General features: G+C 36.0%; 4 protein-coding genes across 4 annotated transcripts; 2 read left to right on the forward strand and 2 right to left on the reverse strand.

The window, feature by feature from the left end:
* Nucleotides 1-7,171: 7,171 nt before the first annotated feature.
* On the reverse strand, nucleotides 7,172-11,639 carry LOC147500978 (serine hydroxymethyltransferase 7-like). The gene is given in 6 exon segments (XM_086606007.1): nucleotides 7,172-7,829; nucleotides 7,945-8,037; nucleotides 9,229-9,634; nucleotides 10,446-10,666; nucleotides 10,669-10,810; nucleotides 10,812-11,639. Coding segments are annotated over 6 exon segments (1,770 nt in total). The 5' UTR covers nucleotides 11,496-11,639; the 3' UTR covers nucleotides 7,172-7,605.
* A 3,231-nt stretch (nucleotides 11,640-14,870) lies between these two features.
* Nucleotides 14,871-18,729, forward strand: LOC147500979 (FAD synthetase 2, chloroplastic-like). The gene is made up of 6 exons (XM_086606006.1): nucleotides 14,871-15,069; nucleotides 15,157-15,293; nucleotides 16,452-16,504; nucleotides 17,308-17,443; nucleotides 17,703-17,878; nucleotides 17,990-18,729. The coding sequence occupies exons 1-6, from the start codon at nucleotides 14,935-14,937 to the stop codon at nucleotides 18,475-18,477; spliced, it is 1,125 nt and encodes a 374-aa protein (XP_086462132.1). The 5' UTR covers nucleotides 14,871-14,934; the 3' UTR covers nucleotides 18,478-18,729.
* Nucleotides 18,730-19,330: 601 nt separating this feature from the next.
* PYM (partner of Y14-MAGO) lies at nucleotides 19,331-23,962 on the forward strand. The gene is made up of 4 exons (XM_086606008.1): nucleotides 19,331-19,746; nucleotides 19,827-19,937; nucleotides 21,556-21,795; nucleotides 22,044-23,962. Exons 1-4 carry the CDS (start codon nucleotides 19,504-19,506, stop codon nucleotides 22,182-22,184), a joined length of 735 nt encoding a protein of 244 aa, XP_086462134.1. The 5' UTR covers nucleotides 19,331-19,503; the 3' UTR covers nucleotides 22,185-23,962.
* LOC147500981 (putative calcium-binding protein CML25) lies at nucleotides 23,301-23,971 on the reverse strand. Its single transcript, XM_086606009.1, has one exon. The coding sequence runs from the start codon at nucleotides 23,938-23,940 to the stop codon at nucleotides 23,467-23,469; it is 474 nt and encodes a 157-aa protein (XP_086462135.1). The 5' UTR covers nucleotides 23,941-23,971; the 3' UTR covers nucleotides 23,301-23,466.
* Between the last annotated feature and the right edge of the window lie 2,515 nt (nucleotides 23,972-26,486).

The following is a 26,486-nucleotide window of genomic DNA, read 5'->3' on the forward strand; positions in this document are numbered from 1 at the left end:
ATTGGACAAAAAAGGGCAAAGTGATATAATAGTGTTATTAGTGTTATGAGAAGCAACATATTTTCAATGCAACTTTTGTTATTCGAGTACAAACACGGCATATATACACCACACCGTGAGTTTATTTATATCAAACTAGGGACACATACGGTTGTGTAATTGCAACAATGGCAGCGACCATAATGGCACCCACCACGGCCTCCTCCACCGTTGTAACCACCCCCTCCACTGTTTTAATTACCGTGTCCAACAGGGGGACCCCTTCCACGGTATCCACCCCTTCCACCGTATCCACCACGGTATCCACCCCTTCCACCGTATCCACCACGGTATCCACCCCTTCCGTATCCACCACCACCATACTTAGCATCCTCCAAACTCTCATTGTTTTCTGCCAACGAAATAGCACAGGAGTTGTTAATGAGAATGATTAATGCATTACTTAATTAATATAAAATCTTAAATAGATAATGCATGTACTACAATGAAATTATGAGAATAAACATATAACTTAATTAGGCGTTACTACATATACTACTAGAAGGTGGCATTTAAGGTATGCTAAGAGCTAGGCAATGCTAATAGGCCGGCCTCAAGCACTATGTCTTTCGGTGGTATGTATCGTGTTACTGTGGTCGCAACTCGAAGTTACTACTTGTTTTGCAAACGATCTTGCAACTAGATTATTGCTAGTGTTCCTAGCTTGTAGACATATTTTAACATCATGGAAATTTCAAAAACTAGGTACAAGAAAGAAGGTAATTAGTTTTATTAATACATTACGTATTTAATGTCAGACTCACCAACTTCAGCAGTTTGACTATCGGCTGCTGCTACTTTAGAAGAAATAACCAGAATAGCAATAGCTAGGAGGAATCCCATAACAAAAAAGGTTTTTAAATGAGACATTTTTCTTGAAATGTTGAAAGACAACAAACACTTCAGAGGATGAGCTGAGTATGTGTACGTAGTGTGCTTCTAATTTATAGAGAATTGAATAGGGGATGAATGACGCACCATGTGGGAATGTTGGAATTAATACATCGTCCACTTGTGTAATATAATTTATATCTTGTGGGTCTCCCTTGTTGAGAATTGCATGCAAAGCCAATTCAATCTGAACTGAGGACTCAAGGCCATATAAGGCCAAGTCCAATGGTACTCCGCACCAAACCATTAGACTCACAATGGATGTGCGTGATAATCTTGAAATCTATGATTAAGTAGTGAAGGTTGTCATGATCAGATAGATTGAAATGGACTCTGATTGAATAGGGATATGCTGGTTATATCTTGCCGATATGGATCAATTAAAGTAATCCAGAAAAGCAGTAGACACGTTTTTTCTCCCCTTCATTAATTTTGTCTCTTCGTGAAATTTGTTTTTTTGCCGGTTTCCAGTTCTACAGTGGACACATGGCAACAAATAAAAGGGAGGGTGTGAGTTGGGGGCCTTCAACTTCCATGGTGTTTTGATTGTATATAGCCCTGAAATTGGGTTATGTACGTTGTTCTGACTTGGGGTCGTTTGTAGCCCTGAAATTTAATTTAGTTATATACCTTTCTCTGATCGAGAAAGAACAAGAGAGGGGGAGAATTTGAGGGGGCGACTACACCACATGGCCCAGCACAAAAAATCCATCCGAAGTCGACTGTGATTGGCTGGTTTAGAGAGAGAAAACAGGAGAGACGAGATAGAAAGAGAGTTTGAGTTCTTATTTTATTTTTAGCAACCAATCACAGTTGACTTCGGACGTTATTTTTGTGCTGGCCATGCGTTTTAGTTCTATCCGAATTTGAGGGCCTTCATTCATTCTAGGCTGACAACTACTTCGTTGGCAGCTTTTGGCCGCCATCTATGACTTGATGTACTTTCTACGTTTGGTATGGCTGTTGTGTTTATTTTTACCATTGCAAGTGTAGGCTTTCTTTACTTTACTTTTCTTAACGCTTTCAAACCAAGCCCAAATAATAAAGATAAAAAACAACTGCCTACCATAAATGGAGGACATGGACTTAAAATTTACATCATTTAGTGAGATTCCAAGGATAGAGATATAAGTAACTAAACAGGATGAGATTGGGCATACTTTATATTTCCAGAAAATGATGCTAGTTCAAAAATCTACAAATATGACAATATTCTCAGCACTGAGCGCAATTGTATTAAACAAAAAACAAGTTATAAATGCTTTTCCCGAATGAAACAGTTACAGTTACAGTTACTGTTGATCAAATTGACAAAGGTTTTGCATAATGAAATTTACGCTTGGCAAGGGCATAACTCAAGAATACATACACAGAGTACATGGAAGTTCAACATGAACATATTGATGTGGAGTGAAAATAGGAGCATGTTCTGCTATTAAGGAGTATCAATAGAATAAGAGGATGCTTATCTCGCAAACCCCTATTATGAGACACAGACACAAACACACACACACAAGAGAGAGAGAGAGAGAGAGAGTCATACGCAGGAACCATTTGACACTAGTTTGAGTAGTTAATAAGTTGTGAAATGGTTTTTCAGGAAAAAGAAACCTTGAGTCCTTGACTTGAAGTTGCACCGTAAAAACACACATCGTAACATGAAGAGTTGATAATAGAAGTAATCTTTAAGTTCCTCCCAAGGAATATTTCTTTCCAGAAAAACTTTAAAATCGATTTCATCTTCATATCAAAGAAAAAGTGTTTGGTTAAATTGGTAAAATGTTGCTAAAAAGACAGAAAAACAGCATTATTATGTGTTTTACTTATCCTAGTTTTCCTATAAATTACTAATCTCTTTAAATTGTAATCTAGAAAAACAATATATCTGGTCACCCTACAAAAACAAGGGAAAGAATGGTATAGGAAAGATGGTGCCAGTTTTGTAGTCAAATTGTATTTTGATTTTTGAAATGTTTACAAAGACATGTCATATCTCATAAGAATGTCAAATAAAAACTTATTTCACTGATACTATGTCAAAGATGTTTTAATGAATATTTCTGATAGTCTTTATTGATATAACGAGCAGATCTAATATAATAAGGGAGGGAAGTTTTATGACCAACGGCTGGGATTCAATATGAGGGGTATAAACCGAGAGTCAAAACTCAAAACACGTGGAAAAGAATTAATGAAGTAATTAAATCTAACGTGGATTAGGAATTAATGAGGTATTATTAATTAGATTATTAATTGTGAAATTAGAAACCCTTTGTTTATTTGTGGTGAAAACCTTCGTTTTACTTTTTGTTCTCTCTCTCGAAGCCCACAACCGGCTGCAATGGCGGATATAGAGGCAGAGCGAAAAGAATTATAAGCAACCCTAAGTCTATCATGCCAAAGAACATTTGTTTCCTTCAAAAGCCGGGTGGGGTGCTGTTGTTTCTTGCACAAACTCAATAATCCGAGATCCCACTATGTGGTTAATGAATGGGCTCCAAACCGCTGAGATGTATATTGGCACAACCTTGTAGCTCCTTTTGTTACACTTACAATTGGAGGTTGATTATAGATGTTGCATTCTTCTTCCTTACCTTCTTTTCATGATCCCAATAGCATTTGTATTCCCTTGCAAACATCACAGAATTGAGAAGGCAGCTCCATTTCAAAACCTTGAATTGAAGCGTGAGTTTGTTCTACACCTATTCACATGATAGCAAATCCCTTCTTTATGTTAACGTTTGCTTTTATTGTCTTAGTTTAATCTTCGCTCGGTTTTGTTTTCTTTTATGGGTCTTTTTTTGCGTGGGGTCGGTACATGAGTGTACTTTTTGCAATAAGTTCTATAAAATACTCTACTACGTTTTGATTATGATAACAGTTATCAATAAGATGATTTCCATAAGAAGTAGAAATATGATGGTTACTTGATTCTTTTTTGTATTCATGATACGTCTTTGTTATTGTTTACATTGGGAAGTTATGAAGTCTTGATCATGGTAAATAGTTAATGGCATCAACCTTCATAGACATCCTTCATTAATTATTTTCACCATTCAACTCATTTTTCAGCCATGATTGAGGGAATCAAGTCACTTGATGAACTTGGCTATTATATAATGTCCAAACCACAATTCACCGTTATTCAAATTTACTAAGTTTTGGTCCCGAAACTACTCTTTACATCCAAGGTAGGCTTACCAAAGCACAAGTGGACACCCTACCCAAAAATCAAAAAGTCAATAAGATGAAAATAAGATGTGTTGTACATACATACAAGTTATGCCGATTAGCAAGACAAGAAAAAAAGCAAAAAGCGAAGCATCTCAGATTCTAATGTGACAAACACAACTCTGGAAAGTTTTTCTTGGCATATAAGTTTTTCTCATTCTGATAGCAGTTTTAAGGATATCCAATTTAGTATGTGTTGCATTGTTTATAGATTTCAAGTTTAAGTTTTTACTTGAAGCCTAGGTACTTTAAATGTGGTGTTATGCGGTGTAGCTTCTTGAACCTGTTGCACATTGTAAGAGTTAGAAAGTTGTCTTATAGAGGACCTCATCGTGGTTACTAATACACTTCATGCCATGTCGATTTTGTTGCGAGTCTAGGATTTTTAACAATGTATTAGGATTTTTACGCCCTAATTTGCTTCTTTGTTTTTTTAGGGACTCCTTTTCGCAAACTTCTTAAGTATTGATCATGAACCGATAAGGAAAGAAACAAAGGTAGGGTTGTCGGCAGCTTGTGTAAGCAAATTTTTTTTATTATTGGCTTGGTGCTTTTTCTCAAACATTTTTTTTTTTTTTCAACATGTACTGTGAAATTTGTTCTAATTTTGCTCCTACAAGAACATCTATTGGGAAATTGTCATTGCACCCCATCTTGTTGGTAGAGAACAACTCGATTTTATATTTTATTCGTAAGTCTCTATTTATCATGTTTTGGCGAACTACTTATCCGGAGACAATGTAAGGGGATCTTTTGATTTACATGAAAACGTTATGTTTCACTGATTTTTTTCTTCTTGATTTACTACTTTAATTTGATACACCTAATTAGTTATAAGTTTAGAGCCAAAGAACAAAGCTTATTCAATGACCAGCTGTCCAGAGCATTGGTCTTTTATCTAAGATATATTATTTTTTTTGTATCACAAATTTAATGAGTTTATATAACGAATGTCCAGGATTGATTGTGGTGCATTTGCCAAGTATTTTTTTTAACAATTCGTTTGTTACGACTATATAACTTTTGTGGTTTATTGTCTCTTTGTATTTTTGCTTTTTCTTTTTTCTTCTTGGATCAAATTTTCCTTTACATTTTTTGGCAAATTGTTATGATTTGGGTTTAAAGAACTATATCTTTGGGGTTGGTTATCTTATTATAGCAGTTGCGTTTGCATATTGAATAAGTTACCTGACTAAGAATAAACCAACATGGCATTACCACTCTACACAATAATGTTTTTTTGTACTAATTAATTACCAAAAATAAAGAATTAGGATTGAATTTAACGTACGTTCAGAATCTTGGGTTTTGAGAAATGGTTTGAAACAAGGACGATTGGATTTGGAGTAGAGAAATGGTTTTTGGCGAATGCGCGGGAAAATTGAAGTTTTGAGTCCACCTGATAATTGGGTGTTGAGAATGGCGGGGGTTGTTAAGAAGAGACGAGCAACTGACAAGTCAACCGCCATTGCAGAGGAACAAGTGAAGAGTGGTTACCGTTAAATTGGATGAAAAAGGGCAAAGTGATATAATAGTAGTGTTTGTGTGTGTGCTTAATTTGGGCTGGGCTTCCAATTTTCTTTGATTCGTGGACCCCCCAAAGCCGGGCTAGCCGAATCTACCCAACATTCTTATGCTGAGTGCAATGGCTCTCTATCCCCCTTAAAAGTAGAGCTAAAGTCAACAGATTTTACTCTTTATCATTAATTTTCTCTGTATATATATAAAAGATTTTATTCTTTATATATACAGAGTAAAATAAAAATAGAGAATAAAATCATTTGTATATATACACAGAAAATTAATGATAAAGAGTAAAATTTGTTGACTTTAGCTCTACTTTTAAGGGGATAGGGAGCTATTGGACTCAGCCTTAGTACTCGTGCCAGTGGTGTGTTTGCTTAAAAGCTAAAAGAGCCTGCTTGATAAATTTTCCCACTTGTTGGGCAAATAAATAATAGGAAAATAATTTCCCACTTCAAAATTTGCCAGACAAATATCTAGTGGGAAAATTTTGTCTTGCCCTTGCTTGTTTGCACAATTTGCATCAACTGGCAAATGATATTTGACAGTTTTACCGGTGCTTGATAAGTTGATAACACAAAATTTTCCACTGACAAATAAATTATTAAATTTATTATTTTGTATTTAAAATGGTTCATACATTTTAAAAAGATAAAACATGCATGTCTTTAAATTATTTATGTTCTTATGGATAGAAAGAGTGATATATCATTGTAAGTTAAATTGTAATGTGTCTACAAGTAAGAACCCCTGAATAAGTAAAGAGTGGTTACCGTTAATTTGGACGAAAAAGGGCAAAGTGAGGGCATCACCAATGGGACCTTGATATGGCCATGTATCTTCAAATTTAAGAGAACAATACATAAATGGGCTTCCAATGCAGCCTCTATATTGGCCCCTATAATTACCATCCTTTAAAACTATCTCTATTTCTATCACATTTATAGAGGTCCCGGTCCGTTTCGCGAGATAACACCAAAATGGGTCATAATAATTTCAGTTGAGTGGTAGCAGCAAAATTGGTCAAAATTGCTCATATATTGGGAAATATCCCAGGTTCGAAACCCCACCCGAACAAGTTGTCTGTTTTTTAAACTTTTTGTACCAAATTTAAAAAGAAAAATAAATCACAATGAAATGTTACAAATGGGACTCGAACCCAGAACCTACGGGTCTTGGGCTATCTACACTTCCACCATGCCAATTTCAAGTTAATACAAGATTTAAAATTAATTTTAAAGGTTAGCATTGTAGGACACAAAATATAAGGGTCCTCTATGTCCCTTCTCTCCTCTATACATATCTTCAAAACGCTGATGTGGCCCTCTATTATGAGGGCCTGCATTGGTGATGCCCTGATATAATAGTGGTATTAGTGTGGGCGCCTATTGGGCTAGCCGAATCTACCCAACATTCATAGTACTTGTGCCAGTGGTGTGTGTTTGCTGAAAAGCTAAATAACTCGAGAAAACTAGCGTGGCATGCATTTCACCACCAAAAAATATATGCTTCTATAGCCATAACAAACAAGAGTCTAATAATCAACTATTTACAGGGAAAAATTTCATTCAATAGGCGTCTAATTGTTTTTCGCCAAATTCTTGGTGCACAACGTCATAAACAATAAATTCTCCAGGGATCTCAACGATTCACTTATTCCGACTTATCAAACAAAAGCATGTCATCTTGTATGGTATATTTTTCTTTTTTCTTTTTTTTTTACAGAACTACCATCACAATTCCAACAGTCTGCTATACTTCTAGGCCTCGATCTCTCAGATTTCAGGTACAAAGTACTGAATTGGCTATCTCCTGCACTTCACATCAGGCATGCAGGGGAAAGCCTAGGGGGTACAGTGAAAAGCACAGCTTAGGCCCATGATTGTGAAGACAGGTAGCTACAGCCCTTTTATAACAGATTCAAACATCAAATGCTGGCATTGCAAAAAGGGAAGCAAAAGATTCAACACGGTTTCGAAGATCAACTACATCCTTGTTAGCTTGTAGACCCTTGAGGAAATCCTTCTGCAAGTTTCCATGTTCCCTCTGTACAACACACGCAATTTGTGCTACCCTAAGGAGAAAATCTGCAATCGTCTCAAAATCAGCCTCGAGACATCCTCTAGATGTCATAGCGGGTGTCCCTGAAAAAAACCCAACAAAAGGTAAAAATTTAACAATCCTCCCCCTCCACGTGTAAAATAAATGAACTTCAAAGACACAAAAAGAAAAAAGACAATCCAGTAACATCTTACATACCGATTCTCACTCCTATAGCTCCATTATCACCAAATATAGCACTTTTATTAAGAGTAATGTAACAAATCTCACAGACCTTTTCATAGTTCTTACCTAGATAAGAAAGAAAAAGAAAAAGTACATAGTGAGGATATGAATATATGATTGCATTTAAAAGCACAAAAAATGATGCACAGATTAATATGAAGATTCTACTACAAAAAAATAAATAACTACAGGTAGCAACTCATCAGATTTAATCTTTTCGTGAGCCCCAAATCTGCCTACTCTCGACACAAATACAGTAACTAAGAAGAAAATTAGTACTGAAGGCTGGCCATTACAGAAGTGTCCCAGAGAATTAAAATACGAAAGTAATAGAGATTTAGAGAATGTGCAGTGAAGATGGTTTTGGTCATTCGCAGCGCAGACGTAAAAACCCTAGCCAGGACTGTGCTCTGTATTTCTGTGAGAGTAAGAAATAGGCCCAGAGGACATATATTGAAATATGCAATATTGAATATTCAGTTTTATATTGTTTATATCGAAAAACAAAATGAATGCATCTCGCTGGAAAATCTTATTGGTGTTGTCTGGTCATTATTTATCTAGTGACACTAAACAAGAGTGCATCCTACTAAGCCCCTAATTTTTTGTTTGCTAATCGGTTTTGCACAATCCAAAAATAACGTCAGACTTTAGAGGGGAGCAATGGGGCCAGATTTAGTTCGGATGTGAACACCCTGAATACTGGAGAATGGTTTAAGAATAGCCTTGCTGTTACTCCCACATTCTCATGGCCTATGTCAGTGATTTTTATTTATTTATTAGAATATGTTAAGAGTTTAAGACTAGACACAGTACAAAGGTGCTTGTGTCAGAGTGATCCGGCCTATGGTCCCATATGTTTCTGTTTGGACACCTTGAAATGCATGCAACCACGGTCTTTAGGAATAATCCGCATCAAACAGAGTACAATGTCTAAGGCTGAAGCACAAAAATGTTATGGCCGTCCACAACAATTAAGAGGAAGGATCAATTCTGCTAAACATGTTTGATGGGCCTTAATTGTGGGGAAGCCGTTACTTGATCTGTACCAATATGGCAGATCTTAATAGTACATACCCCCCACCCACCCCCACAAGAGGGTCAAACCTATTATATATTCGCTTTCTTATAATATGAGACCAAAAAGTAAGATTTTTCAAAATACAAAGAAATAGCTAAAATCGAGCCTATCTATCTTGCAACAATTAAATAAACCAAAAAAAAAAAAAAAAAAATAACTTGGAAGGCAATAATTACCTGTCAGGCCAAAATTTCTTAAATCCCATAGCACCAAATGGTTGTCTGTACCTCCAGTGACCAGTCTGCATTTTCTTCTTAACAATGCACATGCTAGTGCCTGGGCATTTTTTTTTACTTGCTGCATATAAGCATGGTATTCAGGAGCGGCCACTTGTTTCAAGGCTATTGCAAGAGCAGCTATATGATTGTTATGCGGTCCACCCTGCAATGAGGGGAAGACCGCAAAATTTATCCTTTCCTCAAAGTCATATCGATCATACTCATCACCATGACTTGAAAGTGTTCCTCGCTTCCTTGGCTTTAGGCCTTTCCTATAAAAAACAATGCCTCCTCTCGGGCCTCGAAGACTTTTGTGAGTTGTTGAAGTAACGACGTCACAATAATCAAAGGGGCTGATGCATGCCTACAAATTGATGATCCGTAAAGTAAGGCAAAAACTATATTGCAATTCCAAAAGGACAATAAATGTAAATGTTACTCAAAAGTCAAAAACTATAAGATACAAACACTAATAGCAAAGAACAGTATAAGGGACTTGATATGAATTCGGTGCAAAACCCACTTGATTGGAAGCATTGGGTCAGAAGGTTAAGGACAGAGACTTCAATTGAATTGAAAAACAAATATGAACAACCTGCTAACTTGCAAGTTTTCAATAAGTTGTTATTTTCTAATAACTAAGAAAGTTGATGGAAAGTCTAGTTTTTCATATTGAGTATATCAAACATTCTCCAACCTTATCCCTTTAGCTACTAACATCAACATTAGGGTGACGATTAGGAAAGTTTGCATTCAACATCCTCTGCACCAAGTATTTCCTATATGGACATTTCCAAACTTTTCTGACCAATAACATTGCTAGTTTCTAAATCAAATAGACGGTGCATCACTTGAAACTGGATCGTCCAATTCACCGCTAAATGAAACCGTCGTTCTTTATGAGAAATGTTTTGATAGGGTGGTCATCCTCTTAATCTATTCATTCATATATATTTTGTATTGGTCATAAGACAAGATAAAAAAGAGTAAGAATCAAACTTCTTATGAGTCTAGGGATAAATTTCATTGAGCACACACTTTTCAAGGTGTTATCTGAGTCTATGTGTCTTAAGTCATAATGCAAATGTTTAACACAGGCCCTTTCGTATGTATGTATATATAGTCCTAGGAATGAAGCAAAAAACATGTTATGCAACAAACAAAGGGATTCACACCTTAGCTGCAACAAGACCACTAATGTGAGCCATATCACACATAAGCACTGCACCACACTTATCTGCAATCTGCCTGAACCTCGCATAATCCCACTCTCGGGGATATGAACTTCCACCACATATCAAAATCTTCGGTCGGTAAACAAGCGCCGTGTCTTCAAGTTTATCATAATCAATATAACCAGTATGTGGATTCACTTTATATGGCAAGGTTTCAAAAATATAGATGCTCCTGAAACCTTCTTCCCACTTTCGCCCATATAGTACCCATGACTCAAATGCCCACCCGACAGTGTATCCAATCCCATAATCCGATCCTTGGGAAGTAGAAGCCCATTATAAACCGCAAAATTAGCGGAAGTACCGCGAGTGCGGCTGCACATTCACTCCCCATTTATCAGAATCAAGATGAAAAGCTTCCAAAGCTCGCGAACAACAAAGCAATTCAATCTGATCAATAAACTGATTCCCACCGTAATACCTGGCACCCGGCATTCCTTCGGAATACTTATTCGTCAAATGACTACCTAACGCTTCCATAACAGCCCGACAAACAAAATTCTCAGACGCAATTAACTCAATCCCTTTAACCTGTCTATGTTTCTCCTTCTCCATAATTTCATGAATAACAGGATCAGCAATACATAACGGTTGATTACTCCAAGCCCGAACCGCACTTCTCCTAGATTCTAGTGATTCCATTGTCATCATACATCTCTTATTCGTAGTAGTAGTCGAAGACGAAGATGAATCCCCATCCATTTTTCGTCTTTTCAAACACATAGGATGACCCAATAAACTAAACTCTTCTTCCTCTTCTTCTTCTTCCTCCTCATTTAATTCCCCCCCATTCGATTCTTCCACTTCCCCATTCTCTACAACTGAATCATTACTATTAGGTTCTAGAAATTGTAACGGTGGCATGGGTGACGAAACAGATGGATCACGAGAATTTGAACTAATTGGTAGAGAAATTGAATCGTCAGCTAAAGGTGTACGTGGTGATGATGAAATATTAGAACAAATTGCTAATGAAAGATTACTATCCATAATTTTATTAACTAACAAGAACAACAACAGCAGAAACAACGACAACAACAACGTTTGAAACAATTACAATGACAATAACGATACCGATAATGGGTTGATACTGAAGTTGAAGATGATGGTGGTGCTGCTGCTGCTGCCATGTAAATGTAAATGGAATTAAATGGAAATGGAAATGGAAATGGAAATGGAAGGGTCTCTTTTTTGGTTTACTTAACCCTAACCCTAGAGACGGAAATGAGACCAGGTACAATTGATGGACTTTTCTGGAGAAAGATATTAATATGCCACGTACGCAATCTTATAAATACACCCACCTCAGTTTTGTAAAACGGACCCACCGTGTGACCTCATTCGTAACGTAACATAATTTTCGGTGGTCTGATGACGTAGGAGTAGTGATTAATAGCAAATTAGAACAAAGATAATTAGAGTGAGAATACAGGTCATTGGGGTAATATTGGGTTGGGTTGTCAAGTTGTAGTATTACCTAATAATCCATTATGCACTTATTTAGTGATTCTCTCAATTGTCTCCTCAAATTTTTATCACTACAACAACTCATTTCAATCTCTCTATATATATATTGTTATTGTTATCGTGTTGGAGATTTAACAAATTTTTATAATGTTATTTCAACTATTTAGAGATTTAAATTAGAGATTTAAATTATTATTATTATTTTGCTAACCGGGTGTTCAGGGATCTAATTAAATTGCATTTTCAAATATTTAGAGAAAACAATAACAACATAAAAAAAAACACATAAAATAATAATAATAATAATAATAAATCACACTAAAAATGTCTATTGAATCAACAGTAACACACAGAAATAAAAGAGGCACGAAAAAACGCGGAATTAGTTTGGAAAACTTATCTCGGTGTTCTTTTTCTTCTCCAAAACCCAAACCTTTTAAACAAATTCATAAATTATTCAAACAAATCGGTTTCAAAATCAAAATCAAAATCAAACCCCACAATTATTCAAATAAATCGGCTTCAAAATCAAAATCAAACTCCTAATTATTCAAAATAAAATCAAAAGAAACATGTAAATGTTGGCTCTAATGATGTAGCTGCCAGCTTGGCTAAGGACCTGGCGGTGGATATTGTGGTATATCACAAAGATGAAAAATAAGCGCGAGTTGCGCTATACTTCACCAAAGGGAAAAACTTATATATCTCTTGTAAAAGCTTGCGAGGCATGCATTAATTTAGGAATGCTTTATGCTAAACAAACGCTGTGTGGCATGAATGGTAGTAATCAAGTAAAAGATCCATTAAATAATGAGTTATTTTCGTCGAAGACATGTTGAGGTTGAAAAAGGATCAATTCAAATGTGTGAAGAGAATTTGTTTGAAAGGTTTGGGTTTTGGAGAAGAAGAAGAAGACCGAGATGAGTTTTCCAAACCAATTTCGCGTTTTTTCATTTTAGTTTTTGAAATAATTTGAAATTTTAAAATTTTGCGATTTTTAAATTAAATTAGATCTAATGATCTCAAGATGAGATATGAGGGACCAGGAGGGGTGTGAGATAAGGGTGGCAAAATAAGGATGTCACTATAGCCTAACCGTGTGTATATATATATATATATATACAGCCCGGCTCCTAAAAGGACCTTAAATAAGTATCAAATCTAAAACACCCACAACTTCACCTACAAAAATGATTTATAACTGTTTTGTGTGTATGATTTTACTAAACCAAAAAGAGATCTCTACAAAAATTCAACTCGTTTGACAATTTTTAACATTGACAAAAGATAATTGCAAAAACTAGACATTTATGGACCTTTATATATATTTTCAAAAGTGGAAAACAATTTTATCTAAGTTAGAGTATATCAAACGAGTTGAATTTTTGTAGAGATGTTTTTTATGGTTAGTAGATCATATGCACAAAAGATTAGGTTTTAAATCATTGTTTATTGTTTATTTGTTGTCTTTATATTATTAATATTTTTATTAGTAACACTAATCTTAACAAAACTAACGTTTACACCCCATACTATCAACTATAAAAGGTTTCCTACATATATTTAATTAATAAAATTGAATTACAAAACTATACTAATCCACCACACAAACAAACAGTAATCGTAAAAAAACTTACTTATTCTTAGGACTGATATTCGTTGGTAAAAAAGAATCATTGATGATAGAGAACCTAAATAGTTCGAGTACGGCAACAATTATCTTAATTATTGAATTTCACGAGAGGGGTAGCTATTTCTACACTCAAAGAGGTACAATTAACATAACTATTTTATAAAAAGAAGAATGCAAGCAAGACATGATACATTTTATTTGTTTTTATTTGTGTTAAGATGTCTAGAGCATATATATATTTTCTATGAAAAAAGTAGGATCATGTTATTTGGTACCCAACCAGAAAAATATGGAAAAGTTTTGTTTTGATGCACCTTGCTTCATCAACACCGTAAACTTTGTAATACGCAAGGTAAAATAATGTTAGTGGCATCATTTTATTGTGTATATATCACTTACCAAAAACACACACGCACACAATGGATCACGCCGCCTTTGATCATGGTACTACAAGTCTACAACATACTTTCCCAGACTACTACGAACAAAACAAAAAAAAAAAATTATGTAACATAATATCTTTTATGTCTTCAAAAGAGCCGCAAAATAAAATATACCAATTGTTATCAATAAAATTGAATTTTGTTGATTCCAAATAACAAAACTCAAATCACTCTTGAAAAGTTTAAAACAAAGATCGAAGATGTCCAAATATCTTTTTCGTACTCGCTTTGTTACATCACGGTTCAATCCCATCGCTCGATACTTATACTAGCTAGTCTAGACGCGGCATAGTCATACTCATAGTACAAAATATTTCGATATATCACGATATTTGAGAATATCTATCTAGATTTCAGAGAAAAATATATAAATATCACGATATATAGATTCCAAAATGAGTAAGAAAATTTTGAAAGTTACGACTAGCACCACAATCTGTTCTTACACTCTTGATTTTCAAGTCAAGTTGATTTTGAATATGAGATTTGAAAGAAACAAAAACAGTATAGAAATTAGATTTAGACTCGAGAGGAATAATCCAACAATATCTATTAAAGTCATCAACAATAAGTTGATTGTTCAACATTCTAATAAAACATCATCATTTTGTAATGATTGTCAGCTAGGAAAGAGTCATAGACTTCCCTTTCATTCATCTGTTTGTAATTGCATATAGATTTGTGGTCATACTCATATAATTTTGGGTCCAGAATTCCATAAGATCAAACCCAAATTTCGCTTCATATCACCGAGATATCATAAAATATCGGCTCATGTATGAAAATTTGGAAAAAGGGTGATCTTTTTCTAACCATAAAAGTTTGTTATAAACTGTTAAACTGTTTGCAAAGAGTGGCAGAAGAAGTACAGAGGATGGTTTAGGCAATGGCTCTTTTCTCATCACTCTCATTACAGACTTCATCATCTTGTTGTTTTCTATCTCATTCTTCATCTTCTTCTTCTTCTTCTTATCTCTTTCCTCATCGAAGGAGAACAACTTACAGAGCTTCATGGCAAGAGGTAAATTACTTATCTTTACTCTATGCACTTACATCGCATGCTTCATGCTTCATTATTGTTATTATTAATATGATTACTGTTGCACAGCTTGCTCGAGTACTGATATTCGAAGCCATTGCCAAGAGTTCATTTGGAGTTAAGTTTCAGAGGAGAATGTGTGCCACGGCTGCTGTCGAGAATTCCTCCAATTTTAAGACTGTGGCTGAGAAATCAAGAAAAGAGAGGTAATTTATCACTTTGGTGGTCAATTGGTTATGTTGTTTTGTATAAGTGAGCATACACGTAAGACATACTAGAAATTTCCCAATGAATATACAATTCATACACTAATAGGCTTCAGTATAACAAAGTTTGTTTCGCAAAATTCTAGATAGAATAATGTCATAGGGACTTGGCTATCTCGGTAGGTGGAATCAAGTAAGAAACACGAAGATTACACAAAATTAAATCGAATTTTTTAATGCCCAATGAGTTTTATGAGTTATGCCAGTATATGAGATTTATAGAACCTAATGTATCCCCCCTCCCTTTTTATTAATAAGCACATCTTCGATCTTTGTGCTAGTTGTTACAAAGCTTAGAACGGGTCTCTGCCTATCAATCTTGCGATTTACTTTACTCTTGTTTCATCCCTCCTAGAAGAGCTAACTTTTTTTTAACCGGATGCATGAAGTCAGAGTGTGAGACACAACTATAGATTCCATAAGCCCCCCATCTTATATAAATTTATAAATGATTTGAGATTTTTGTTTCCATGGAATAGCCATTTTCATTTATAGTCTGAACCATTGATCCATATGATGCCTTGCAAGTTGCAACCTTTGTGTGAGGTAATGAATCTATCTTGAACGTATAAACCTTCATTGATTCATCTATAGGAGTTTAATTCTACATACAAGGACTAAATCTGCTTAGAACTTTAACCAAATCGAAAAAGCCATTTTCATCGGTTTAGATGTCAGATCAGGGTGAAGTTGGAATTTTCGTTATTCATAGAAATTATTTACCTACATTAGTTTGACACTAAATTAGATTCCGTTGGCATGTTTGATTAGTAATTTAATTGAGGTTGCTGGAAACTTGAAACTGGTATAGGACCATCATCTTTGGCCACAATGCATGAAAAGATAAAGTGATATTTTAGTCTTCATAGTTCCTTTTTCTTTTTATGCCCAATTTTCTCATAGTTGTTATTTGTAATTCAATCACCTTTTTTTCATTTCATATGATGAAACTTTGGAGGTATTTCAGACATTGCAAGAGGATTTAGATATATGCCAAGGAAGATCTTACGAATGTCGAGCTTTTGTTTATGAATGTTTTCATTGGAGGCATTAGTTGTTGCCTCATTCAACATCTAATGTATTTTCACTTGTTTGAAGCCAACAAGAAGATAATTGTGAGCTTCCTTCTGAAGGCTCAGTCTCTGTTACAGGTTCCCCTCTCCCACAATTTGCATTGCTTTTTATTATCCTGCTGATTATCAAGGATGCGTATGATGCTCTGTATTTTTATTCTGATAAATTGCATCAAGATATAACATGAAACGGAGTAGACATGATTCACGATTTTTGGTAACGTAGTGAATTCAGCAGGGGCATTTTTTTTCACCATGTTGCTCATTGTGTGTGCCATTTGAATATGTAATCCCCAAAGCTCTTGGATTTAAGTTGAGAGAATGTATGCTTAAGCTCCATGCTACGGGTGCTAGCTTTGGGGCAGATGCAGCTGCCAAAAAGGGTGCTCTCTTGAACTTAGGAGACTGTCTTTGGAGTCATGTAACATTCTTTCTACTGTATCAATAATATATCCTTATCTGTGTGCAAAAAAAAAGTTCCATGCTACGGACTTAAGGTTTACGCTAACGCATTCCATATTCATAAAAAGTCCATTTGGCTGTTTCTCAAATTATATTAGTACCTGTTGTTTGATAAAGTTTGACAACATTGTGTATGCCGGAGGACATGCTTGGCTTCTACTGTGTAGGTTGTCCAATGAGTAGTAGTTGCTCTTTGTTCATTCGTTTTTTGTTTTAATGGAGCAGGCCTAGTTTCAATTTCCAAAAAAAAACAACGGAAAAAAGTGCCAGAATTAGCGGAATGTAATTAACCAATATTTGATAAGTGCATTTATTTCATTATCTTTGCAATGCAGTTACAAACTTGCAAAAATATCCAACTATGACTAACTTTGTGTGATCATCTTCAAACTACTTGCTAATAGTTCTTGTCACTCTAGGAGGTGTTGTTGCGTTGGGAAAGTTTGATGCCCTTCATATTGGTCACCGAGAACTTGCAATACAAGCGTCGAAGGCTGGGAGTCCCTTTCTTCTATCATTTGTTGGAATGGCTGAAGTACTTGGTTGGGAGCTAAGGTATGAATTTGGAGTGCCTTGAATGAAACTAGTCTTATCATCTTGTTTATGTGGAACCGTTTAGGTCTGTTTAAGGGATATCTGGTGATTCTCTACTGAGGCATTGTATAAGTCCCAGACCCACCAACTCGAAGTCTCAAACTAGAAGCACACACTCACACACATATAAAAAGTATATGGATTTTTAGCATGATGAAAATTTTCGAGTGAAGACTGATATCAAAATTCCACTAAGTTGATGTCTTATTTTTTAAAACAGGCCTCCTGTAGTTGCCAAATGCGATAGGAAGCGAGTTCTGTCTTCTTGGGCCCCATACTGTGGCAATGTAGCCCCTGCTGAGTTTCATGTTGAGTTTTCAACTATACGTCACCTCAGTCCGCGTGAATTTGTTGAGAAGTTAGCCAAGGAGCTTGGAGTACGTGGAGTTGTTGCAGGTATCCTCACGACAAGTGAAGCTGCAACCCTTTCTATTCGAAATTAATCTTCATTTTCAAAACAGTGACGATATTGAGGCAAAATATTTTAGATATTCATTTTTGTGCCAGGTGAGAACTATCGATTTGGATATAAGGCTGCAGGTGATGCATTAGAGCTCGTGAGACTGTGTGAGGAATATGGGATGGGGGCTTACATTGTGGGTTCTGTTATGGATAATCACCAATCACTCAGACTTAGAAGCTCCTTAGATTCAAAGGACAAAGGACAAGTTTCGTCTACTCGAGTTCGTCGGGCTCTTGCTGTAGGAGATGTGAAGTATGTGTTGGAGCTCTTGGGCCGCTCTCACCGTCTCATGCTGGTGTTTTCGGAACAAGACGGTTTTATAAGCAAAGGGAAAAAGATGTCAGCTCCCAAATCATGTTTGCTAAATCTGCCACCCAAGGAGGGATTGTATGAGAACTGTAATTGCTTAATTGGTGACACCATTGCGATACCGTGCACAACAGTGATTGACACTACTCACATCCATGTCGAATCAAATCAGGATATCCCATTTCAAGACTCGGGACTTATCAGTATTGAATTTGGTGGCTAACTCACTGTTCACTTTTTTCGTTGGGAAAAAGTTCCCAGGCGCAAAATGAAAAAAGAAACTAGCTCCAGGAAAGATTCAATGCAGAAAAGTTGTGCCACAAAAAGGAGCAGAAGATTAAAATATATTTTACCGATTTGTAAACTAGCTGACGTCTAATTATTACAAAATTTTGATGTAATATTTTTGTGGTGGAAGATAGGAATATCTTCTCCCCCTTCCAATTTTTTTTATATCTACTTGCTTTACTGAATATATATACACCCGTGAAATTAACATTCAACGCAAGTCTCCTGGTGGTAGGGGTGGCAGTTTTGTACATGACATGACTCCGACACGAAATTAGCGGGTTTGGGTTGGGAAAAAAGATTTTTGGATTATTTAAGGTTTGACCCGCCCAATCCGTCAAATAAATGAGTTGGGTTAGAGTCACATATGCTAACCCAAATAACCCGTTAGTAGACCCAATTAGTTCTCGGGTCTAATGAGTCGGGTCATCAATGTGACTTGTATTACCTATTTTAAGATAAGTTTCATTATTTTTAAAAATCTCATTATCCTAACAATCTAAAATAAACGACTAAAAGAAAAAAGATTAGTTATCATATTGATTCATTCGATAAATATATGTTTCGTTGATATGTAATTGGATTATGGATGGTTTTTGAAAATTAATACATATATATTTTTTTAATAAATAAAATCGTGAAATACTAAATATTTTGCATACAGGTCCGATCCGAAAATTGAAATTCACCCGTTGGTAATATGACACGACACGAACCCGACCCAAAATGACCTATTACTACCCTTATCTCCTCCTAAACAAAAGGTCGATATATTCCACAAAACAGTCATTTTCGAAACTTTACGAGAAAAGTGAAAAGGGAAAAAAAACGAAATTTTTATCGTAGAGCAATTAAAAGCATCATAATAATAAAAACAGATCGCTGGTAAAAAGTGTATTAGTAAGTTTGAGGGACGTGATTCATCAATCATCACAGTTATTGAGGTCTCTCTGAAGAAAAAATGATGGCGAACAACAACAACAACAACAACAACAGTAGTAGTAGTAGCAGTAGTAGTAATAGTAGTAATGGAATAGTAGGAGAAGAAGGATTAGTAATAGGTGGTGTGAAAATCCTTAAAGAAGGAGAAAGAGTATTAGCAGCAACAAGAAGACCAGATGGAACACTTAGAAAACCAATTCGTATTAGGGCTGGTTATGTTCCACAAGATGAAGTTGCTATTTACCAATCTAAAGGAGCCCTTGTAAGTTTTTTTTTTTTAACATTTTATTACTTTTAATCAATTAAAGAATGCATTTTTATACTTTTTTTTTGTGCTTGTAGTTGAAAAAGGGAATGCCAGATGTTCCACCTGGTTATGATCCTGAATTGGATGCAAAACCGAAGACGAAAGCGGCTAAAAGGAATGAGAGAAAGAAGGAGAAGAAGCAACAGGTAGTAATTCATTGCGTATTCAAATTGTTCAACTTTTAGCTTAATTGCCTAATTTATAGTTTTTAGGAGTGGTACTGTTAGGCCACCAAAGTAGGTTGTTGGAGTGACCACTCCAACCAAACATTAGGCACATGAACATAGAAGTAGCACAAGTCAATAAGAAATGTTCGCCCATTCTGTTTAATTTGAAGCTTATACTAGTTTGTTGACATTGTATATCTTCTTGTTACTGTTTAGTTACACTTCTTTTGTGTATCTAATGATGTACTATTAGGCCAAAATTCTATGTGTGCGTGTGTGTGTGTGTGTACACATCAATAAGAATATCTGCCAATCCACATAATTTTGCATAGTAGTTTACTATTGTTTGTGTTACCTCCTGTTTTTACTCGGTTAAACATTTGTGTCTGTGATTTCTGTTCGGCTAAAGTTCTATTATTATAGGGGTGTGTGTGTGAATTGAAGTGGTTTTTCCGAGTACCAACCATATGGTCCCCCCCCCCACACACACACACACACATATTATTCATTTACAACACATTAAGTTGGATATTAAGTATTGAACGCGCTGGCACCAATCATGTTTTTACTCTTGAATCATGGCCACATAGAAGTAGTAGACGTCAATAAGAGATACTAGATTAGGCATGTACATATTGAGTGGTTAAAAATTGCATACGTTGTAGTAATATTTGTGTGTGTGTGTGTGTGGGGGTGTCGCTAGACAGGAATGGGTGGAGAAACTAGTGTTACTATTTTAGGGTCTAATTAGGCAGTGAAATGTGGGTGGAAAATGACCAAAAGTGACCAGACTATATAGTTGATGTGTCTCTTCTTCAAAGTATTTGGTGAATATCTGCACCGTGATGATTACCATGGAAAGACTTCTGCAATGACTGTCGTAAAGAAACTAATGCAAAAAGGAAGAAACTAAACACAAGAAATACTTAATTGTAAGGGGTGTGTGACAGAACCCTTCAAAAACAATTATATGAGGATGTTAAGTATTTGCCGTTGGATTGGTGTGGTTTATATAAAGTATAAACAGATGAAGGAAACAACAATAACCCACTACTTTGAGCTGAAAAAACAAGGGAATGCTCTCTTGACCTCTCTCTAAAGTTAGGTTCTGATAATGAGGGGTCTCTTCCTTATGATCCTTTCTTGACATTGATTATGTTTGATTCTCCTGAGGTTCCGAGAGTTTCACAAGTACCAGTACTTCTTGAGTGGGAGATATGAATATGTATGACATTCATTTCACGAATCAATGTCATGCGATAACTGATAAATCATCTTGGCATCTCTGGAGAGACCGAGAGGGTATTAAAAAAACACCCATTATGTAGAAGGAGATTCTTTGGCTAGGAAGAATTCTGGATTGCAACCATAGGAGATTGTTTTATGGACTCATGGCAAAAAGATGGAAAAAAGATGGAGAAACAGTGGTTCTGCTAGAGATCATTGAGATTTCTTTTGATTGTTAATCATATTTTATCTTTTAGTTTAACTAGATCATACTCATGTAATTATCAGAAAACAATCGTCTTGCGGTTTGTTATTATTTTAGTTTTCTTGTATTTCCACTGGTTTGAAAATTTGATAAACTATAATGCAGGCTGCTCTTGAGAAGGGGAAGGACATAAGTTTTGAAAAATCTGTGGAACCAAAAAATAGAGAAGTTTTATCTCCTAAAGTTGGCATTCACAATTCAGAGGTTATTGAATCAGTTGCATGTCAGATGAACACACTGTCTGTCTCTGAAAATTACACAACTGTAGCTCCTATGCCAGATTCAACAGAGGGCTCCAATACAGGAACGGATCTAGATAAAAGAATTCGAGCACTTCGGAAGAAGGTATATATTCCCATTCTTGGTATTGGGGAGGGTTTTATTGTGCTTCTTCCTGTCGCGTTGGGTTTTACAAATTTTAGCTCACCCAGATCATATCCAAATATTAAGATATAAGGCATGCCTGTACCTTATAATAATACATCAATGTCCCGTTGTAGTTGATGAATAGAAACATCATGTTTAACGGGGTGGTATGTGATACTCTTTATTATCCGTTATCAGGCTATCTTACAGTTTTGTAAATATTGCAGATTCGATTAGCAGAAGCTCAACAACAGAAAACTGAGAGGGGAGAAATGAAGCCGGAACTCTTAGAAAAGCTGTCAAAACTAGAAGATTGGCGTAAGGAGCTTAAACTCATGGAGGATAAAAAAGCAGAGTTACCTTCATGAGGTAGGTATGGGTTGATAGTTTGAACAGTCTGTCCAGTATTTATTGGTGTCTTAGTCCATGCCAAGCATGTTGAAGACACTTATCTTTATTGCTGTTTCAGTTGTAAAAGTACTCCTAGCAGGATCAGTCATATACTCATATGGATCAATTGGTAGAATGTACTAGTGTTTTTTGCTACTTAACCTTTCGCATATCCATGAGTTCCATGATGATTTGATATTACAATTGTTCTCAAGTGTTGTACCTCAAGGCTTGTTTTGGGTAAATGTACTATACCACTTTAAATAACTGAAGGTATAGCTGTATTCCTTTTTTCCCTTATTGTAAGACACCTTTGATACGTTCTGTTTTAGTTTTTATCCACCCCCCTCTCTTCTTTTTACCGCCTTTTTAATGGATATATGTTGGTGTAAGATTATGCCGATTCCTTCTGCTGTACGCTCTGATTCCTTAAACATTTCTTGTCATTAGAATTTCCATTTTCCATAGTTTTGCTCCTGGCAATGTCCTTCGTGTTGAAATTAACATTTCACCACTTCAATTGATCCATCCCTAGTTGTCTATCTTGGAAAGGGAGTCTGTTGGTGGGTTTGGGGACAGGGATGGGGTTTCTTGCTGTGGAGGTCTTTGCGTTGCCCTACCTCCCGGTTGATTAAATTCTTCCTGTTGCCCTTTCCCCCCGATATTGTCGTTTTCAACGATATCTTGTGTTGTGGATTTGTTGTTTTTATTGCTTGTAAATGTTTGACAAAGTGCTCAAGTATTGGGGTGAAATAGGTGCTCAGAATTCCCACCATAGAGATGGTTTCATTTGGAAATTCAGTTAGCTTGATCGTGTTTTATATCTCATGAATGAATCCTTATCTTATTACGGATCCAAAGCTGGGGCATATGCCCCAAGTCGTAAGCTGGGGTTGGTTGCCTAACTCGTAGATTTTGTGATTGCAATAAATTAGTCAGCCATCTGAGCTATGAGCCCAAACTCTGCAAGTCTACTCGTATGAGTGGTAGACAGTGCTCGGTCGTCTGAGTCTAACCAAGGTGTCCCAGTTGTTTGACCATCTTTCTAAATTAATTAATGTGGCATCTTAAAGAGTAATATTTAGTCTTACACATTTACAAGAAAATTTTATTATTGCTATATGTATAGTAAGGTGGTATGCTATGTTATTCTCAGTTCACAATATTATTCTTCATAAAGCTTTATATAGGTCGGGATAAGGGAGAAGCGGTTACAAAATATAATTACTTATGTAGTATACCCCAGAGAAGGCTGATAATCTAACTGAGGGAATTGACTATGAGTTTTAAGACTTCAAAACTGACGGCGCCATCGCCATCTTCGTCCATGGCTGCTATGATATTCTGACAATTCTCCAGAGACAACCCACTGCCTGTATTCTCCAGACTTTCATACAGTTCCTCTCCTGTCACATCATCATTCCCATTGGCACCCAAAGTCTCGAACGCAGTTGCAAGGAAATTAGGCAGGTTCCCTAGTTCCATTTTATCTGTGGTCATCTCCAGAAATTCTTCTATGCTGAGTAATCTATCTCCATTTCGGTCTCCCTGTTGCATCATCACATTCAGATCTTGTTCGCTTACAGTGTGCCCAAGTGTGCTTAAGATCCCGCCCAGCTCTGCAGCAGAGATAGATCCATCATTGTCTGCATCGAATGCCCTAAATGCCTCTATCAGACTCAACACCTGGCTCAATATCTCTGTTTGCTCAGAGAGGTTACCAGATTGAGCCATGGATGATTAACCGATAAATCCTGTTTCCCTCTGTTGGCATTCTCCTTTAAGTAGACGATAAAAGCGAAGTGCATCATGTTCTTGATGGTTCCATTTTGTTGACAGCAACTAAAATGAAATAAAAAGAAGGTTCTCATTCCCTCTTCTTTTATTCTTTTCTATCCTTTTAAAAAGTTGATTGCTTTTATTCTTTTCCATCCTTGAAAAAAGTTGAATAGATGCTGCTGTTCACGGGGAAGGGGTTATTGGCGAACCTGATTCCAGCAACTAAATCTAAGTTGCGTTGAGTGACTGTTTTACAAGACGATCCAATGACAAACTAGTTACATTATTCTGTAGATTTTCTACTCGCAGTGTTAAATGAGCCCGCGTAAGTATTGTGATTCTTTGAACATGTAGGTAGGACACTTTTCATGCACTCAAGTTGGTTTGTTACATATGTTAAGGTTTGATACCAAAATGGCCGAACAGAAAGATATTATAAGGTCCCTAACTAAAGAGTTTGCACAATTCATTATGTTTACAAACTGAGAAATTCAGGACACTTTTCAGTTTTCATTGCATAGTATCCACAAAGCAAGTATATAGGTTTGTAAACTCACAAATCTCTTTACCTTTAAAGACTCGTTGAATTGGGATGTTTTTTAATCTTTTAGCCTGCAGGTCATTATCTTACTGACATCTAAAGAACAATTAGTAAATAAACAGAAGAGTGACCAAGGACAAAACGATCCATAGATAAGTATACAAAAATAGAATTTTCCAATGGTATTAACTATTAAGTCTAATTTGCTCTCAAGTTCCTCTGGTTGAATTTTAGACCACGATGAACTTCAGGAAACATCTCTCTTGTGAAACTTTGTTCATTCTCATATACCCATCTCATTCCTTGGATTCAGTTATTAATTGCACTAATAGCACCAAAAAAAAAGTTATTAATAGCACTAAGACAGGTACATCTTCAAAAATTGATTAGGATGGGAAGGTGAGCATAAACACACCTAACTTTACATTGGTATAAAATGGCTACCCTATAAATAGGGCTGGTCATCGAGCTACCCGAGTCGAGTTTTGCCATACTCGAGCTTGACTCGCACAGACAAAAGCTCAACTCGAACTCGATTCGAACTCACATTCGAGTTTAATATTGAAGTTCAAGCTCGACTTGTCCAGTTCTACTAATAGCTCGAGCTCAACTCGTTTTACACTATGAACTATGAGCTCAAGCTCAGTGCTCGTTTGAATTTGAACTCAAACTCGAGCTCAAACTTGAAAAAAATGTATATAAAACATTAAAACTAGTATAAATTGTAAATTATAGTTGGGTTAAATTATAAAATGAGTATAAATTATAAATTATATACTACGTATGGGATTATAAAACGAGTAGCTCACGAGTTACTTGAGTTCGAGCTCGATTTGAGTAGCTCGCGATTAGTTTGCGAGCTATTCGACTCAAATTGAATTACTCACTATCTAGAATGAGTTTTAAATTAAACTCAAGCTCCACTCATACTTTTGCATGGACGAGTTCGAGTTGAGCATTCGATGAGCTAAGCTCGAATTACTCACGAACAGCTCCACTGATCAACAGCCTACCTAAATGGACGGCACCAAAATATGGGGTAGTTGCCTTTACCAAAAAAAAAAAAAAAAAAAAGAAAAAGAAAAAAAGCATCAGGCTGAGATTGGAATATTTTGGCCCATTTGCGATAGATTTTGGCCCATCCGGGAATTGAGGTTGCGTTTGTAGAGATTTAGGCCCATTCACCCGTTTTAAAAATATTAAAATAGCATTGATATCATCCAGTGGGCCTCAGAGCCTTCTCATCAAAACCCACACCATCCGAAGGCCTCAAGTCTAAAGTCTCTTTTTTTTTCGATAATTTAAAGTCTAAAGTCGAAACTGCGAACCTTGCGTGGTGTTTTTTTTGGCAAATGATAAGGAGAGATTATTCTCTCTAAATTTAGTGTGCACTTCATATTGGTCGTTGGATGACATGATCTTACGGTTTGGTGTGGTTTGTCAGTTGTAAGCCATGCAACAACCTCGATCTCGAGAAGAATTTCTCCATCCAACAACTATTTACCTTGATCTCTCCAAAATTTAGAAAATTTAGAAAGAATGATCTCTCCTTATCACGACCCTTTTTTTAGGCTAGTGTCCTTTCAGTTGTTCTACAATTTAAGCTTTTGGACGAAATTCTAGTCTATGGCACCATTTGATCAGCCTATACATACTTTAGCCGTGACTACATAGCTAACTTGAGTTGCAATAGAGCCAAAGTTCATGACAGACAAACAAGTACCTTTTAAAGTCGGCCATCAATGTCCTAATCACAAAAGGAGAGACGGAGAGAACGACCACATAATGAGAGCAATTGATTTTATTCTACGGAAAATAACAGTGTTTATTATTTTTTTCCTTTTACTATTTTTGTATTGCACATTTGCACATAACGTGAAGTCATGAATCAACGCTCATTGTCGGAAATCACTATGACACTAGTAATGACACATGGGTTTTAAAAAATCTCTTGTATTTA

The sequence above is a fragment of the Coptis chinensis genome, chromosome 4, assembly GCF_015680905.1.
Source record: "Coptis chinensis isolate HL-2020 chromosome 4, ASM1568090v1, whole genome shotgun sequence".
NCBI lineage: Eukaryota > Viridiplantae > Streptophyta > Magnoliopsida > Ranunculales > Ranunculaceae > Coptis > Coptis chinensis.